At 56.6% G+C, this 19,120-nt stretch overlaps 1 protein-coding gene across 2 annotated transcripts; it reads right to left on the bottom strand.

The window, feature by feature from the left end:
* Positions 1-258: 258 nt before the first annotated feature.
* Positions 259-18,414, bottom strand: RAB36 (RAB36, member RAS oncogene family). 2 transcript variants are annotated; one of them, XM_075534281.1, is made up of 11 exons: positions 18,257-18,414; positions 17,715-17,795; positions 13,290-13,381; positions 12,237-12,302; positions 11,895-11,996; positions 7,179-7,243; positions 5,265-5,320; positions 3,182-3,259; positions 2,834-2,924; positions 1,657-1,779; positions 259-1,421 (listed from the first exon to the last, which is right to left on the bottom strand). In XM_075534281.1, exons 2-11 carry the CDS (start codon positions 17,781-17,783, stop codon positions 1,357-1,359), a joined length of 807 nt encoding a protein of 268 aa, XP_075390396.1. In that variant the 5' UTR covers positions 17,784-17,795; positions 18,257-18,414; the 3' UTR covers positions 259-1,356. The 2 variants fall into 2 exon arrangements, with proteins under 2 accessions (XP_075390396.1, XP_075390395.1); XM_075534280.1 differs by having other exon boundaries at positions 1,679-1,779.
* Between the last annotated feature and the right edge of the window lie 706 nt (positions 18,415-19,120).

Raw genomic sequence — 19,120 nt, 5'->3', positions numbered from 1 at the left:
CTCCCTCCGTCTGAACTGAATCACAAACCCGAGGGAGCCAGGAGCCGGATGGCACCATGACATGGGGCATTGTGGGGCTAGGCGTGGCTGGCAGGCCATGGTCCCCCATGCCATCCCTCGGGCCCCAAGTGTCCTGTACAGAAAGCTGTGTTGGGGCTGGAGGAGAGTCAGCAAAGGACCAGGGTCTCAGGGAGTCCTGGCAATGTCCCTCATGTCCCCAGGCTGCCCACTAGTTCAGCAGGACTGACAATAAGCTCATTGTTCTTCAAGCGCTTACGTTTATTTTAAAAAATAATGACAAGGCCCAGCTGCCTCCCCGCCACCCCCACACCATCTTTGTGAGGGTTAGAGTTGAACTGGGCCCTGAGGGGTCTTCATGGCTGCAGTTCCTACAGCACATTGCCAGCCTTTCTTCCTGGGCACTGCTGGTCAGACTCAGACCTGCCCCACCCAGGGACTTAAAAAAAAATCTATTCAAAAATGCATCTTTTTATAGCGCTCAAGCTAAAAGGGAGCGGGCGCCGGGCACGTGGCCCAATAAGTGGGTATTTGCTAGGTACCACAGGATCCACTGTCCAAACAGCTGCCCACAGGAACCTCGCCTCCTGCAGAGTGGACAGGACGTCTGATGGGCAACCTGTCCCGGGCAGGGAGGGCAGGCAGGCAGTTATATTTCGGAGGGTCCGGTGGGCACTGTAGGGAGCAGCGTGATGCCCAGGTCTGGGGAAATGGAGTAAGGGGCCGATGGACTGTTCCCTGACATATGTTCTTGGTCCCTGGTCCTGATGGTCACACCTCAGGGCTGCTAGGAGAGAGGACATGGTGGCCAGAGCGAGCAGTAGCCCAGGGACCAGGACCCACAGTCACTCAGGAGTCAGGTCACAGCTGCTGAAGCCAAGGGGGTAGTGTCACCACGGGACCACTAGATGGCCCACCCAACAAGTAGCCAGTGTCCAGCGGGGGCTAACTTCACCCCCAGGGGACTTGCCAGGTCAGCAGGGAAGTCAGTTTTAGGCAGGGTTGGGTTCTGAGGCAGTGTTTCTAGTCCTTTGGACTGCAGGACCCCCAAGGCTGGTGGGCAGGCGGTCCGTCCTGCGAGCTGTGCAGAGCAAAGTCCCGACCCATCTTAGAGGGCCTGGGAGGGCTTCGGATTGAAGGGCCATGGGGCCCTCGGATGAAGATGGTTGTCATGGTGACCTGCAGCACCCCCGTGGGAGGACGGGGCTGGCTGAGCAGTGGATGGAAGGTGCAGGGCCGGGCCTCTGTCCCTGCTCACAGCCGTGCAGGGGCTCCGTGCCGACCTCCTAGGTCACAGGCGCTGCCCAGTGGGCCAGGTGGGGGACTGGCGCAGGGTGGTTAACAGCAGTTCTGGCTGGAAGGCCCCTGGCTCTCCTTGGCTTCAGGTGGAGTCCCGTCCACTCCTGCAAGGAGGGGAGATCCCGCTGGCACAGACCGAGGTCCCCCCGGGCAGGGTCTCTTAGCCTTGAGCCAGGCCCCAGGCTGTGGGCATCCAGCAAAGGCACCCTGGTGGAGGGTGGGAGTTCTGGGGAGGGGCTTGGAGGCCGGTGTGTGGCCAGACCACATGGAGGAGGCCTGGAAGGGGTGTGGGGGTCTGGTGGGGAGAGGAGGGGGGCAGGGAGAGGGAGGGGTACGCACGGATCAGGCCAGCGTCGCCGACCTGGAGCCGGCTGTTGCTCCTCCTCCGCTCCAGCTCTTGCAACACCGACTGCTCGAAGGCCAGAGCGGCCACGCGGCTGAATAGCGCCCTCACGTTCTCCCCTGTGGGCCCAGATGCCCCTGTCACGCCCCACAGGTGGGCACCAGGCGCCCCACAGCAACAGAGCCTACCTGGGGGAGGACTCAGCCCTGCCCAGAGGGAGGACATGGCCTCGCTCACAGAGAGAGGGCAGGGCCCAAACCTTTCAGCACCCACCCTATCCCCCCACAGCCCTCCCACCCAGTACCCTACCGGGTGACCCGCCCCAGCAGATCCTCCCAGGAGCTGGCCAGGTGGGGGGGGGCGCTGAGGGAAAGAGAGCAGGGCACTGCTGGCTGTCTTCCAAACTCCCTGCCATCGAGTCGATGCCGACTCACAGCGACCCGAGAGGACAGGGCAGAGCTGTCCCTGTGGGTTTCTGAGCCTGGCGCTCTTCATGGGAGTGGCGAGCTCCGCCTTTCTCCCTTGGAGCGGATGGTGGTTTCGAACTGCGGACCTTGCAGATGTAACCACTATGCCACCAGGGCTCTAAGGACCTTAAACATGGGCCAGAGGAAGTACTCACCGCCCCCACCTCCCAATACTCATGCCAAAGGCCCTTTACTGTGACCCCACCCAGCAGGCCAGCTCTGGGACCATTGCCCATCTCTTCCTGCCCCTGACCCACCCCGCTGGGAGGTAGGGTGTGGGGAGGCCCCACAGGACTCCTTTGGCTTGGCTGCAAGGTCTAATTTGCCTGTGGGGACATGGGGATTTTGTCATTTAAAATGGGTTTTGTGCTAAAAAAGGGCAGTGTCAGAGTGGAGCTTGGGGCTTGGGGATGTTGGTGTCTTGCCCGTTGGGCTCAGCAGTGGCCGTGGGGATGGTGGCATGGCCTGCGGTGAGGTATTGGTGCTGCGTGGGGCCTGGCGAGAGACAATGTCACACAGTATGGCAGGCCAGGGGCAGACCCCAGCCCTGCTCTTCCTCCCTGAGTGACTGCAGGGGGCTTCACAGGGCTCGGTTCTGACCCACAGCAGGGCTGGGCCTTGGTCCCTGAATGCGTGATGCAAGCCTCCGTCTGGGCACGAAGGGGCCAAGGGGGATACCGCAGGCGCCTGCCTGATCCTGACTTACCCGTCTTGGCTGACACCGCCCAGTACTCAGCCTGCATCTCGTTGGCCAGGCGCACGGCCTCCACTTCAGCCTGTGCACAGGCTGCCCCTGACTGGGAGAGACTGTGGATAGGGCCCCAGGAGAGGCCGTCCCAATCCTCCCACCCCAAGAGGCCAGCCACTCCGATCTTGCCCCTACAGTCAGAGGCCACCCCATCCCCTGCCAAGATGAGCTCCAACTGCCTCCCCAATGCCTGACGAGACCAAGCTCCTTGGCAAACCCTGTCCAGGTCCACCAAGGCCTCCCCTACCCCCGAGTTGGATGGGGAGCAGAAGGAGGGAGGCCTGGGGTCAGCCCCAGCCTGCTCACCAATAGGTCCTTCTTGGTCCCCACCAGGAAGATGACACTAGCTCCCGGCTCGTTCTCCCGCAGGGCATCCTCCAACCACTGCCTAGACCACAGCGGGAAGGGGGAAGGGGGTGACTGAGCGACAATACCCACCAGGAGCTTGGGTGAAGTCTCGGGTCCTTATAGGGCTCAGGGAGAGGAGGTTGCTTGCTTGGGTGACACTGCTGAATGGACAGTGGTCCTGCAGCCTCAGAACCTGGGCTGGACTGGGAGGCGTGGAGGACAAGGACTGCGTCACCCAGCCCTGGTGCTGGTCTGCTCCCCAACATCTGAGCCCACCACCAAGCCTGCCTTCCAGGGCTCGGTATCTACCAGACACGAAGGTCCAACAGCCACAAGGAAGCTCGTGTGACAGTGACGTGCTCGGCTAGCCACCGGCCCCAAGGCTGGCAGGGCAAGGTCACCCAGAGGCAGCTTGGAAGGCCTGGCCATCTACTCCCAAGCAGCCTGCCATGGCACCTTTGGGGCAGAGCTCTACCCTGAGGCATGAGGAGGCATGGTCGATGGGCCCAGACCCCAGGCAGATGCAGGCCGGTCTCTGGCACCAGTCACACACACACACACACACACACACACACACACACGACCCAATCATGGCGTCATGGACGGGCTCAGTGATGGTGCTGCCAGAACCCTTGTTCAAGGATGGATATTCCAGATGGGGGTGGCAGTCCGCGCCAGCTGCTGGGTCACAGCAGTTCTGCAGGAACCAGGCCCTCTGTACACCTCCAGACTGAAACCAAAGACTGTACCCACTGCTTTCAAGACAAGCTGACCCCCCCGCCCCCCCAAACCCAAACTAAACTCACTGCATCAAGTCGATGCTGGTGCATAGCCACCCTATAGGACGGGGTGGAACGTATGGGAGCACAGAGCCCTGCCTTTCTCCAGAGGAGCGGTTGGTGGTATTGAACTGTTGGCTTTGTGCCTTCCAGCCCCACTCTTAACCACTATGCCACCAGGGCTCTGCCAGTGGTCCTACAGGACAGAATAGAACTGCTCCTGAGGCAGTCAGTCTTTATGGGAGTAGACAGCCTCCTCTTTCTCCTGTGGGGCGGGTGGTGGGTTGGATCCATTGACCTCGCAGGTAGCAGCCTAGTGCTTAACCACTGCGCAACCAGCGCTCCTTCCAAACTCCCTGACGTCAAGTTGATGCCGACTCACAGCGAGAATGGACCTGGTCAAGGGAGCAGGAAGCCCTGTCTTTCTCCCTCAGAGTGGCTGGTGGTTTCGAACTGCGGGCCTTTCGGATTGCAGGGTTGCTCGTAACCACTCTGTCACCAGGGCTCCTTCCATAGACTCTACAGCACTGGAAATCCTAGGGTGCTTTTCTACTCTGCCCTCTAGGATGGCTGTGACTCAGAATTAACTCAAGGACAAAAGGTTTCATAAAAAACCGCTAAGGAAGCAGACTGCCACATCTCCCTCCCAAGGAGCGGCTGGTGGATTTGAACAGTCCACCTTCTGGTTAACAACTGAGCACTTAACCCACCAGGCCACCACAAAAACACCCCCAAAACTCACTGCCTGTGGGGTAGGGTAGAATGTCCCTGTGGCTTTCTGAGACTGTAACTATTCATGGGAGTAGAAAGCCCTATCTTTCTCCTGAGGAGTGGTTGGTATTTCGAACTGCTGATTTGCAGTTAGCAGACCAATGTGTAACCTGTACACTACCAGGGATCTTTAAATTCACGTTTAAACCCACTGCCGTTGACTGGATTCTGACTCAGAGCGACCTTAAGGAACAGAACAGAATTCTAGGGGTTCTGAATCTTTATGGGAACAGACAGCCTCCTCTTTCTTCCTTCGAGAGGTTAGTGGGTTTGAACTGCCGACCTTACAGCAAACAGCCCAAGGCTTATCTCGCCATTCTACCACACCCTCCTTCAGATACAGAGGCTGAGGATCTAATATGACAGCAAACATCTATGGACGGTGTTGGGGGGTTAGTCCTTCAGTGCCTGACCTCACGCCACGGCCAGGTGGGTTGGCTGCTGCCCTGGCCCTAGCTTGAGAGTAGACTGTCGAGGATGCCCAAATTGACTTGCCTGGTGTGGTCCAAGGTCTGCACGTCCGAGAGGTCGAAGGCTGTGATGATGACTGGACACGAGGGAAAGAAAGCCCATCAGGGAGGGCGGAGCATGCCTCGTTCCCCCTGCCCCCTCCGCCCAGCCTCCAGGGTCATGGCGTTCAGTGAGGGAAAGGGGGCAGGATGAGCAGGTGGGGAATGCCAGGCTTTGCCAGGGCCAAGGGCTTCCAGCAGAGGAGCTCTCTCAGTGTCCCCCTGTGATGTGGTGACTGGGGGACCCTAGCTCTCAGGCCACTGGAAGGACTGAGGGAGGGCAGGTACTTGGGGCAGCTACCATCACTATGGAAACAGGGCAGGCGGGTCCGCAGGGGTGAGAGATGCTCTCAGCCCCTCTGTCACTTGCAGGTGGTCAGTGGTGTACAGACACCTGCTCTCTGCTGCCCTCTGGGGGCAGGGTGGGGCTAGAAGGGCCTTCCTCAGTGCTTGAGCTGGGGTCCACTGAGGGCCTGAGGTAGCGGGGATGTGAAGGAGGAGCCTGGACAGTGATGGTACAGGACCCCTCCTCCAAGTGCAGGCCACACGGGCCAGGAGGGGCGAGGGCGGGTGTGGCAGAGCAGGGACAATGGCCCACAACGGAGGTGTCTGCTCAGAGCTTCTTTGTCTTGCTGGAAAACCCATAGTCCTTGGGGGGTCGAGTCTACCTGCCTCACAGAGATGCCGAGGCCAAGTCCAACTGTCCCCAAGCATTTCTGTGGCTGTACAGCTTTACTGACTCCTGCTTCTCCTCCGAGCCGCGGGTGGGTACCAGCCACCAGCCTTCACAGTTGGCAGCCCCACACCCTCCCCCTCTACCCCCCACAGCGCAGTGCCCCGGAGCTCATGACGTCTTCCTGACATGTCCCGGTTCCCACATCACAGCTGGCCTGATGAGCAACCCCGTGGGTTTCCATTTGACTGGGAGCCACGCTCGTGGGAACAGGGCGTGTTGCACTGGGAAAATCTGCTTCCCGAGGCCTCTGTAGAGTGCTGAGGGGCAAGGAGGGCTAAGGTGCTAAACGGCTGTGGCTTGTTTCAGTTGCCTTGTGTGCATGTGAAAGCAAGATGAACAAGGACAGCTGAAGAACTGAGGTCTTTGAATGGTCCTTTCTTCCTTCTTCTTCTTTCTTCTCTCTTTGAATTAAGATGCTGGTGAAGCGTCTTGAAAATACCACAGACCACCTGAGGAGCAAACGGGCAGCCTCGGAAGAAGTACAGCCAGAATGCTCTTTAGAGGCGAAGGTGGTGAGAACTTATCTCGCGGACCTTGAACATGTTGGCGAGAGAGACCAGTCCCTGGAGCAGGACAGCGTGTTGGGTAGAGTGGCCAGCAGACAAGAGGATGGCCCTCAAGGAGATGGACAGACCCAGGGGCTGCAGCCCAGGGCTCAGTGGTGAGGATGGGGCAGGACCAAGCAGTGTTTTCTTCTGTTGCACATCAGGCTGCTAAGGGTCAGAACCAACTGACTGGACGGTACCTAACACCAGCTGGGTGACTCATGATTGGAGCCAGCCACTGAAATACATGCCGGCATTCTTCCTTGGAAGGTAGGGCTGAGGGGGTGCCCTCGGCCATGGAGTGGGAAACTGGTGCCGTGCCACCCCCACCCCCGGGCTGCTCATTCTCCCGTCCTACCTCTTACCTACCTATGTGTTGGGATCTCTGAGCCATGACAAGTGTCTTCCCTCCCACCCCCAACTCTCCTCCTGGAGCCGACTTGGCTATCCTGGGCTGGGGTCTCATGACGGGCACTGCCCTCTGTCTTCCTGAGCTGAGGACCTAAAGCAAGTCCTACCCACCCCCACTTCCCCACCCCAGCCACCATGGACCTGGTGGGAGACCTGCGGGTGTCCCAGCGGCTGGGGTGTGGGGCATCATGCCTTACTGCTCACCCTGGGCGCCCCGGTAGTAGGCAGATGCGATGCACTTGAACTTCTCCTGGCCGGCCGTGTCCCAGCTGTGAAGTAGAAAGAATAGAGGTTTATAGACATGTGGTCCGAGTCACTGGGGCAGAGCTGAGGAGGGACATGTTGGCCTCTCGGGTCTCAGGGTATACTTGAGAGAGCCAGTGCCCTCAGTTCCTCTTCCTCAGGCCTTCCACAAAGTCCTCACTGGACCCCTGTTGGAATGACCATAACCCAGGTTGGGCCTCCAGTGGGGTCTGCTTATTGCTTGCATGTGATTGGACATCCTTCACCTTTGAAAAGTACAGCTGGGGGGATGGGCATCACAGGGTCAGCTCCAAGCACCAGAGCACCATGGAGAGGATGCAGCCATCCATTAGTCATGTCTGCTCTGGGCACATGTGGGAGGAGCCTCAGCACTGAGGTCCATTGGCCCCACTTAGCACAGGGCAGGCACCCTGAAAACCCACCCTTTGCAAGACCACCAGATCAAAATGTCAATGACTGACTCAAGAGTGGACAAGCTGGGAATGCTGGAGGGAACCGTGTCCCCCACAATCACATGTTATCTCTCCTAATACATGGAGTTCCGGAAGGCAAGTCCATGAGAGCCAAAGTACGACCTGCATACATCCCCCCTGAATTTAGAACCCACCTCAAGAACAGACTGGACACTCTGAATGCTACATGACCAAAGACCCAGACGGGCTCGGACACCATGCATGAAGAAAGCAAAGGGTCAGTGAAAAAAAATACCAAGGGAAAAATGGGAAAGACCGAAGTCATTGTCAGAAGGGACTCTGACACAGCTATGAGGCCTGGAAGAAATGCTGAAATTAAAGGGCTGGACAGACCATTTCATGGGGCAGCTCAAGAAGACCAAGTACATTCTTATAATGAAATGTGCAAAGACTCGGAATTCGAAAAACCAAAAGGATGACCACTCAGCTTACAGAACGGAAGAAAAAAAATCTCAAGCCTTGAGTTGCAACACTGAAGGATTCCAGGAGCAAATTATCTAACGAAGCAGGAAGCATCCAAAGATGATGGAAGGAATACACAGAGTCCCCGTACCCCCCCCCCCAAAAAAAAAATAAAATTAGAAGCATTCAACCACTTCAAGAGGGGGCATATGATCCAGACCCAGTAGCGGGGAAGGAAGAAGTCCAAGGTGCACCGGTGAAACACCAGGCCCCGGGAAGGCTCAGAATGTGGACTGAGATGTTTCAAGATGATGCGTTGCTGGAAGAATGCAGTCATCCACGCTGAGAAATCTGCAAAACCGATACCTGGCCGGCTGACTGCAAGAGATTGTATCTGTGGCCATTCCAGAGAGAGGTGACCCAACGGCACGTGGAAAGTATCAAACACTATCTCTCATGTCACGTGCAAGTGAGATCAGCTGGACATCCTTGAGCGATGTTGGCAGCAGTACATCACCAGGGAATGGTCAGAAACGCAAGGCAGATCCAGAAGATGTTGAATGATGGGTATCATTCCCGCTGTCAGATGGATCTTGGCTGAAAAGTAGAGCACCCCAGGAAAAATGTCTCCTACCGTTGGGCGGCGCAAAGGCATCCGACTGTGCGGGTCATCATAAACGATGGCCTGCCCTGTGAAGAACGGGAATTCCTGAACATGTGAACGTGCTCGTGTTGAACCTGGACAATAAACCGAGAGACGGTCTTGCCAATAGAACAAGAGGATCCTGAGTGGTTTAACATTAGCAAAGATGTCTGCTAGGGTTGTAACTTATCAGCATATGTATTCAATTTGGATGCTGAGCAAATAATCAGAGAAAACTCCCACACACCCCCACCCCCACCCCGGGAAAAAAACTCACTGCCATTGAGTCAATGCCAACTCCTGGCAACCCCATACGACACGGCAAAACTGCCCCTGTGAGTTTCTGAGACTGTACTCTTTGTGGGAATAGAAAGCCCCATCTTTCTCTCACGGCAGCTGGTGGTTTCAAACTGCTCACCTTGTGGATGGCAGCCCGATGCTTAACCACTATGCCACCAGGGCTTCCATAATCAGAGAGGATAGATTATGTGAAGAAGAAAGCGGCATCAGGCTGGGAGGAAGGCTTATTAACAACCTGCTGCAGGTGAGGAGAATTGGAAGCACTTACTGATGAAGAGCAAGGATGGCAGCCTTCAGTGTGGATAACGGCTCAATTGAAAAAAATCCTAACTGGGCCAATTAAAAAAACAAACATTCGAGTTGTCAAAGATTTCCTGTTACTTGGATCAAGATTTCTTAATCTTGATGCCCATAGCAGCAGTATCAGGATAAAAAGGGCAGGTGTCAACTGAGTCCACATGGAAGAAGCACCTCAGCCTGCGTGATCTAAGGATTGTAAGTGATAAAATCCTAATCCAAAGGAGGGAATGGAACCAGAGCTTAAACTGTGAACTCTCGGTTTACAGAAGGGCATGGATGACAGTGGAAGCCTGAGAGCCACTCCCAGGGACCCCACGTGACGGACTAAGTTTCTGGTGACTCTCCTGTGACCTTCATCAAGGGATTCTAGTAGCCTTGTCACCATACAGAGAGCACTGTAAAGTCAATTATGGCAGATATAATTAGGTTAAATTGCCTGCCATTCTGTATCATTTGACCTCCCTTTTGACCCATTTTAAAATTGTTTTGGTTTTTAATATTTTCCGGTTTCTCTTTGACTGAGGTTTCTCTTTCTTTCTTTCTTTTAAAAAATCATTTTATTGGGGGCTCCTACAACTCTTATCACAATCCATACACACATCAATTGTATAAAGCACATCTGTACATTCATTGCCCTCATCATTCCCAAAACGTTTGCTCTCCATGTAAGCCCCTGGCATCAGCTCCTCATTTTTGCCCCTCCTTCCCCGCTCTCCCCATCCTCCGACTGAGGTTTTTCTGTTTTGTCTAGTCATTGTTGTTGGTTTCATTTGACTGTCTGCTTTGTAGATTTTGTCTGTCTTGTTTTGCATGATTTCCTGCATATTTCCTGCCAGGATGGCTAGATCTACAGAGACAAGGTCATGGATAGGGACAAGGTCATGGTCAGGGAGGACTGGGGGCAATGAGGAGCCAACAAGAATGAGTCGGAGGGAAAAAAATGTCCTGAAATTGCTGGTGGTGATGATTGCACAAATCTTAAAATGATGGAAGCATTTCATTGTATGAAATGTGAAATATGTGCCAATAAAACTCTTTAAAAAATTAATACTCTTAATGGCTAAAAGCAAGCAAGCAAACAAAGAGACAATGGGCAAATGTGCGCACGAGATCTCTTGAAAACGTTAAATGACACAGAAGTCACCTGGAGTACTAGCGTGGGCTGAAGTTGAGCCATGGTCTCTCCAATGGCCTCAAACGCACAGGTGAGACGGACACCGAATAAAGGAGACCGAAGAAGAACGGATGCATTTAAATGATGGTGTTGGAAGAGTGCATTCATATGCATTAAATGCAGGACAGACTGCTGGAGGAGCACACAGACAAACGTGCCCCCGCGGAAGTACGGCCAGGATGTTCCTTAGAAGTGAGGACAGTGCGACATCCTTGTGCCCACTGTGAATGTGTTCTCAGGTGGGACCACTCCCTGGAGAAGGACATCCTGCTTGGTCAGGCAGAGGGGGCGTGGAGAAGAGGAAGGCCCTCAAGGAGGTGGGGGTACAGACACCCAGTGGCATAGAAAGGATCGTGCTCTGTTCTGTCATCCACGGTGCTGCGATGTGCATCGAGAGGCTGGGGAGGATCGGATGCCTTTGGATTACGGTATTGGTGAGGAACGTGAACTGTGCCACGGACTGCCGGGAGAAGGAATGATTCCATCTTGGACGAAGGCTAGCTGTCAGTGGGGTGATCTTAAGGGTCTGGCAGGGAGAGGCTGAGCCAGATCCAGACCAGGGCCTACCATGTTGGACCCTTTCATTAGAGGAGGGGACATGTGTCTCTCTCTCTGAGCTGGAGCCTTCTAGCTAAGCGCCTCTGTCCCCCTGCCCCAGTGCTGCATCGCCACGGCCTCCCTTGCCCCACTCTGGCCCTCTGTCCTTTCTGTCTGGTGTCCTCAGGGCTGGGGACACTCTCACAACAGAGTTGGGGAGCCACGGAGGCAAATGTGATGCCAGAGAGGAACGATAGGAGGAGTCCAAACAGAGGACCGAGGAGGGGACAGCACTTGGGCCAGGAGCGTCTGGATGACCTAGAGCTGCACAAGAAGTCCCCCAGATGTCAGTGGAAATGGGGGATTCTGGGGGTGAGCTTCTAAACTCAAGGTTGGTGGTTCAGAATTGACCCGATGGCAGTGGGGTGGGAGGGAGGGGCTGTTGTGAGGAAAGCCAAGGAGAGGGACTGCAGGCCTTGACCCCTGACGGGTGAGGCAGTGGGGCTCGTCTTGGGAAGCAGACAGACAGAAGGGCAGACTTTGGGGAAGAGAGGCAGGGGCATGAGTGAGGGCAGTGGTCAGGAGGAAAGAGCCTGAGAAGGGGTGTGGACAGGCTCCACCACACCCTTATTGGCTGTAGGTCCCCCACTGCCCCCAACCTTCTTCACAGCCATGGGATGATGAGGCTCATAGGGATGTGCTGGGGCCAGATCTTGGAGGATGAGGAGCCCGTCTAGAGGGTCCGGGAGAAGAGAAAGTCAGGGAACCCCCGATTTTGTGGCCCCAGGCCTTCTAAAGCCCACCCATGGGCCATACCCACCACTCACATCTGGAGGCTGTAGGGGACCCCAGCAATCTCGAAGCGCTCGATCTCGAAGTCCACCCCAATGGTGGCCTTGTAGTCACGGTCAAAGATGTTCTTACAGAACCTGTGCGGGCGGCAATGACAGGGTGGCCTTCCAGGATTGCTGGGCCTTCACCCTGAAGGGCTGGACCTGGAGACAGCTTTGCACCCACCCACTCGCAGAGCGGATCAGCCATGGATCACAGGGAAGGGCCCAGGGAGCCACCCACCGCCCAAGGGTAGAGACCCAAGGGCGAGGCTAAGTCATACCAGGTCTCGGGGTGCTATGGAGGGCTCAGCACTGAGCACAGCATCGGGGGTGTACCTGTGAATGAGGCTGGTCTTCCCGACATAGAGGTCCCCCACGACCACTACCTTGGACAGTCTGAGCCTGGAAGACACGTGTGGACGCTTGGCGGGGCTAGGGGCTTCAGCCTCTTGCAGGCTGACCCCACCCTGCCCTCTCGCAGTGTCCGGCAGGCCATCCCATCGGAGCGGGCAGAAGCCTGACTTCCCCAAAGTCCCTGTCCTGAGGATCAGACCTGGGGTCGGCAGAGGCTGGGGAGAGGGCTGGGGTAACCAGGAGCCACAGCATGATTTGCAGGCCCCGCCAAGGGCCCAGGAAGCTGATGGGGCCCGTGGGCAGGAAGACACGGGTGCTCGGTTGTCAGTGTTAGTGAGACAGCCTAGCACCCCACAAGCTTCCTGGGACAGAGACCGCAAGGGCCCCAGGGCTCTGATGTCCAGCCTGCCCCACCTCCCATAGGGCAGTGTCGTCACCTTGACTCCACCTCCACGAGGGTGGGGCTGACATCAGGACACACCCCTAGGGCATGGCCCTATCCACCCTGCCTCCACCTCCTGGATGGAGGATTCTGTTTGCTGGCCCCAGGCTGCCCTCATGTGTTGCACGGGGTGGTTTGGACTTGTGTCCCTTACAAGAGGCAGTGGTTCCTCCCAAGCCAAGGCTGGGATCCCCGCTCTTGATTCACAGCCCCCACATGCTGTTGGGAGGGACCGCGGAAACAACGTGCCCCCAGCCCCTGGCCCAGAACCAGCTGCCTCAGGCCCAGCAGCTTTTCCAGACAGCTGTGCAGGGACCCTGGCCAGGGCACCTCCAGGCCTCATGTGGGGCCTCTGCCTGACCTCTTCACACCTGGACTCTTCACACCTTTGGACAGAGGCAAGAGCAAGCCCTGTTGGTCCCAAGGAAGGGCTGAACCAGGGACCACGGGGGCGGTAGACATGGGGGTCGAGAGAACATTCCAGATGCCACCATAATTGTCATTCTGAAACTGGGGGCGGGGGGTGGGGGGGCTGCAGGCATGGACATGAGCAGAGGCCAGGGCGGGGCCTCTTCCTCCACTCTGGCACTCACCCGACGGTGCCCGTGTCCCTGCTCTCACAGGCGGCGCTGACCTTCTCATGGAAATGTTCCTTCAGCTGCAGGCTGGCCTGGGGTGTGTACCACTGCAGCGAGACAGATACAGGGAAAGAGGGCTGAGAGGGGGTGCCCTGCTCCCCAGCCCCCACCCCTACACAGAGAATGACCTCGGACTCAGGGTGTGGCCAGGCCAGGACTGCTTTTGAATCCATTGGTCGGCTAACTACAAGGTCAGCAGTTCAAAACCATATGCTGCTCCTTGGAAGAAAAGCAGGGCTTTCTACTCCCACAAAGAGTTAGTCTCGGAAACCCAGAGTCCGGGGAGTTCTACCCTGATTGTGGGGTCTCTATAAGTCCCCATCGACTCAGTGGCAGAGTTTGTTTTTCGGCTTGGTAACTGTTTGGAAGGGGCCCAAGTGGCGCTGTACAATAAGCACTGGGCTGTTAATGACAAGGTTGGCACGCCCTCAGGAGAAAGAGGGGCGCCCTCGGCAGCCCTTTATAGGGAATCGACTCGATGGCAGTGGTTTGGTTTGGCCTGGAGGCTTTGTGCTCGTCTCTGTAGCTGGGAGGGCGGCTCTGAGCATTTGCCTGTGTCCTGCCCTGGCCTCCCGTGTGACCCTGGCCTCTCACACCCCCGTCTAGAACGTTCTGGCCTGTGTCCACGCCGCAGTAGACATGGAGCCCTCGGCAAACGGCTGTGGCGACAGAGAGGCAACGACACCCACTGAACAAACCTAGCACCCATGTGAGAAGGCCTACTCCTACTCAGCAGGACCTCATGGGGCAGGGAAATGCCTGCTCAGGACTCTCAGGGACATGGAGTCCGTGACGATGCAGTGACCCTACAGGACAGGGCAGCACTGCTCCGGTGGGTTTCCATAACCCCGTCTTTCTCCCCTGGCAGCGAGCCGGTGGCTTCAAACCGCTGACCTTGCAGATCTCAGCCCCATGTGTCACCATGACGCCACCAGGGCTGCACCACTGCAGGGCCCGTTCTGACACAGTGACCTTCTAGGGCAGAGCGGAACGGTCCCACGGGAGAGGGGCACTCGTGGTGGGCACAGCAGAGGGAGTGAAAAAGAGGCAGGCCTTCAAGGAGATGGACTGACACGGCGGCTTCCACGGGGGTCAGGCACAGGGACCATGGTGAGGAGGGCACGGCCAGGCAGGGTTTCCTTCTGTTGCAGGGGGTCACTATGGGTCAGAACTGACAACAACCACAACAACAAATCTTTACGGGAGCAGACTGCCTCACCTTTCTCCCTCAGAGCGGCTGGAGGGCTCAAACGATGAGCCTTTCGGTTACAACCACGGAGGCCCCGTCCCTGAACGCACGGAGCTTTTTAAACTGTGGGTCCTGACCCCATATGGGGTTGAGAGACTGACGGGGTGGAGGGGAGGGGCGGACTTGGGAACCATTTGGCAACGGCCGAATGATTTGAGAAGGCACAAGGACCACCCATGAATTCTGAATCAAATGCAGCCACCGCGTCTCCGGAGGCACTTGCCGGTATGGTAAGGTCCTCCGGCGGGATGGGGTCGCGAGTGACGGCACTTGAAGGAGGCCTGGCTTAGCATTCGGAAAAGGGTGATCCTCACAACCTCAAACTGCTGTTTGGTGACATCGACTCGACAAGGGACGGAAGCTATGACACAGTAAGGACTGGGGCGCAAGCTGTGCCCTGTAACAGTCATAACCTCAGACACCTGGAAAGGCCATCCACTCGCTGGCTACCTGCTGGGCCGTGGCCTCTCCTTGGTGCAGTGCTTAGACCTGCAATGGCTCCCCTCCCTCTGGACTTGACCCTAGCTCACAGTGCCTCTCCAGAAATCTGACAGTGAGATGAACCCTACCTTAGCCTGTCGGCATCTCAGGGCCCATTGTGGCTTAGGCAGCAGGGGCAGCTGAAGGACCGTGTGAGGGTGAGTCACGTGTCCTTCTGGGCTTCAATTTCCCCATCTGGAAGATGGTCTTGCCCATGTCTATGAACGTGGCCCTTGAAGGATGATGGGTAACCTAATACAGTGACCAGCTTAGCCTGGTGGCCCACAATCACTGGGCAGGGCAGTCCTGTCGCTGGCCACACAGCTTCAAGCAGATGGGGGTGGTGGGCTGGGGCAGCTAGACACCATGGATATTAGAGGAATCAAGCCGTTTCGGTGAAGAGTGAGCCCTGGAGGCACAGTGGTTAGGCACTGGGCTGCAACTGGGCTTCTAACCACAAGGTCAGCAGTTCAAGACTACCGGCCAGCCGCTCCTTGGGAGAAAAATGAGACTTTCTCCTCCCGTTAAGAGTTACAGTGGTGGAAGCCCACAGAGGCAATTCTACCCTGTGCCACTGGGTCAGCAGAGTCAGATGGACTTAATGGCAGTGATCTAGTTAAAGTGAGGAGATAGGGAAAGAAAGGACCAATGGTAGAGCAATGGGATAACCATTAGGCTGCTAACCAAAGGCAGAGGTTCGAACCCCCCTGGCTCTCTGAGGGAGAAAGGTGAGGCTCTCTGTCCCTGTGAAGGTTCACAGCCTTGAGAACCCTAGGGGAGGGGGTTGGTTCTGCTCTGTCCTATGGGGTCTCTCTGAGGTGCAACTGGTACCACGGCGGTGGGCCTGGCAGACAGCTGTGGGCGTTCAGCAAAAAGCGGGGCAGAATGGCTAAGGTGGATAACGACTCATAGTCACCCTATAAGTCACAAAGGGGAGCTTCCATGTCCAGAGGGGTCTCTGGTTTGTGACACTCACCAGACACATGACAGTCAGAGGCAGAAGGGTTTGGACCTTCAGGACTTGGCTCTTTTGATTGAAAGAGAAACAAATTCACTGCCATTGTGTCCAGTCTGACTCATGGCGATTCTGTAGGACAGGGCAGAACTGCCCCTGTGTGCTTCCGAGACTAACTCTTTAGGGGAGTAGCCAGCCCTGTCTTTCTCCTGAGGAGCAGCTGGTGTTTTCGAACTTCAGACCTTGTGGCTTGCAGCCCCACAGGTACCCACTACACCACCAGGGCTCCTCCAGGTGTGATGAGTGTAGGCCGATGAGGCTGGCCCTGAGGATCTCTGAGGGAGGCAGGGGGTGCTGTGATAGAGTGCCTGCCTTCCATGCGTGAGACCCAGTTTGATTCCAGGGCAAGACACCTTGTGTAATGCCACCAGTCGCCTGTCACAAGGAGACGAGAATAGCCAGTAAGGAAGACCAAAATCCTCACAACGGGACCATCATGCCAAACGGAGAAAAGGTTGAAGTTGTCAGGGATTTTGCCTTGCTTGGGTCCACAGTCAGTGCTCATGGTAGCACCAATCAAGAGATCAAATAATGCATCGCATTGGGTAAATCGGTTGCCCAGGACAGATTTAGAGTAGTCCTTTTGAAATGCAAAAAAGGTGACTTTGAGGACTAAGGTGCGCCTGAGCCAAGCCATGGCATGGAATCTCCCATCACCTCACAGGCATGCGAAAGTCGGACACTGATGAATCAATGCATTTCAACTATGATGTTGGACAGAAATATGCAAAGTATTACGGATTGCCAAAAGAACAGAGAGATCTCTCTCGGAAGAAGCACAGGCAGACTGCTCCTCAAAAGCCAGGATGGCCAGACTTCATCTCACGACTTTGGACGTGTGGTTAGGCAAGACGGGTCCCTGGAGAAGGACATCGTGTTTGGTAAAGTAGCGCGGCAGCGAAAAAGAGGAAGGCCCTTGACATGATGGAGGGACACAGTAGCGGCAACAGTGGGCTCACACATAGGGCTGATTGTGAGGATGGGGCCGGGCTGGGCGGTGTTTCCTTCTACTGTACACAGCGTACAGGTCGGACCGACTCGATGGCACCTGACAAGAGGATGCTGAACAGACCAGAGTAGGAAGAGAACGCTGGAGATTTCATCTTAAAATCTGCTTGTACCCGCAACACAGGGAATCCAGGAGAGATAAAACCCTCAGGGCCAACAGGGAGAGTAGAGCTACCGGGAGGATTAGGGGAGGGTGGGGGAGAAAGGGGCAATGGATCACAAGGATCAATCTAGAACTCCCTCCCAGGGGGACGAATAACGGGAAAGTGGGTGAGGGGTGACGGAGGATGATGTAAGCTATGGAAAAAATTATCTATAACTTATCAAGGGTTCATGAGGGAGGGTGGGGGCAGGGGGGAGAAATGGAGAGCTGATATCAGGGGCTCAAGTGGGAAGAGACTGCTTTGAAAATGATGATGGCGGCATATGTGCAAATGTGCTTGACACATTGGAGGAATGTATGGATTGTGATAAGAGATGTAAGAGCCCCCCCCCCATAAAGGTGTTTGTTTGTTTGTTTAATCTGCCTGTAAAAGTCCTTCGGGTTCCCAGCTGGGAGTGGGGGTGGTGCAGGAACCTGCTGTAGGGGCTGAGTCCACCTCAACCAACCACCACCAGGAATCTCTACCTTCGGGAAGCTGGTGATGACACAGTTCCGGCTCACAGGTGGCCCCCACGGCTTCAGGCTGGCCCTCATCCTTCCGGAGTCCTGGGGATCAGAGGAAAGAGTTAGGCAACTGCCCACAGGTTTCCCTGCCAGGCCCTCCAGGCTCACCAGAGAAGGCTATCTCACCTACGAAGGCCCCCCACCCTCACCCCACCTCCCATTTACAGCTCTGCCTGGGCCTGCTCAGAACCAGGGACCTGCTTCCCAGAGCTAGGGTCCAAGCAGCGCGGGTAAGCATAGGCCCGCCTGGTGCAGGAGGGAAGGGAAGATCCAAATCTCCAAAGACTAAGGTCCTGGGCCTGGGAGGGGGTCCACCCCCAGCATCCGCAGGCAGCCCAGCACCCACGCCCCCTCTGGGTGGCCCGGATTGGGGCTTCCCTGGCTGCGCTCCTCGGCGACCAGGCTCGCTGGCCCGCCGGGCGCCAGGGCGGGAGGCTGCGGGCCGCGGCCAGGTTTGTCTGGGTCGTGCGGGAAGAAGCCCACTGAGCTCCGCGCGCACTCACCTGCGGCCCAGGCAGCTACGGCTGCAGCCGGGGTTCTGAGCTTAGCCCGCGGCGCCAATCACCATGGCAACGAGGCCCCACTCGGGACTTGCGGGCTCCAGGCGGGGCTTGGGTGGCTCTGGGCGGAACCCGACCCGGGAGAGAGCCGCGCATGCGGCCTACACAGGCAATCTGCATGGCAACGGGGCCGGGCCGGGTCCAAAACGGACAGGGGGCGGGGCTTAGCTTGGGGGCGTGGTCTGGACCGGGAATGGTCCAGGCACCAGAGGTCACCATGGCAACGAGGGCCTCGCCTGAGCGGCTGACTCCAGAAGGGCGGCCTGTGGGGAAATTTGTTGCCAGGCAATTACCAAGGCAACGGGGGTGGTGCCTGGGAGACAGGAGTGGGCGGAGCCAGGAGAGCCCGAGAGTGCTGTCCTGTCCCTAGACTGAGAGGGACTTGGAAAGTGGTTGGCGCGCACGTGGCTGGCGCTGGGGACCCACTATGTTTGGGAGGGGCGGTGGCTTCAGGGCTATGGAAATGTTTTAATATCTACTTTTGTGGTACATTAAACATGATTTCTTTTTCTGGTTATCTAGTTCTCGCTCCACCAATAAACCCTGTAGGTTCGACCTTGAAATGCATCACCACGCTCTCTCTCCACTTGCACTGTCTACCCAGGGCTGGACCACCCTCTTCACATCCCTCACCTAGCAGCCCTGCTCTGGCTTATTGCAGAGTCAGCCCCAGTGAGCCTGTTGAAGCACATCATATGATACCTGTTCTTAACATAAACACACACACATGCTTCCACCACACACTCTGATAAAGTCCTTATGTGGTCCCCTAAGCCCCATGTAATTCTCCCCATCTCCATCTCGCCT

The sequence above is a fragment of the Tenrec ecaudatus genome, chromosome 16 (assembly GCF_050624435.1).
Source record: "Tenrec ecaudatus isolate mTenEca1 chromosome 16, mTenEca1.hap1, whole genome shotgun sequence".
NCBI classification, from domain to species: Eukaryota; Metazoa; Chordata; class Mammalia; order Afrosoricida; family Tenrecidae; genus Tenrec; species Tenrec ecaudatus.
Note: the sequence above shows the minus strand (reverse complement) of the source record. Positions and strands in the feature narration are given on the sequence as shown.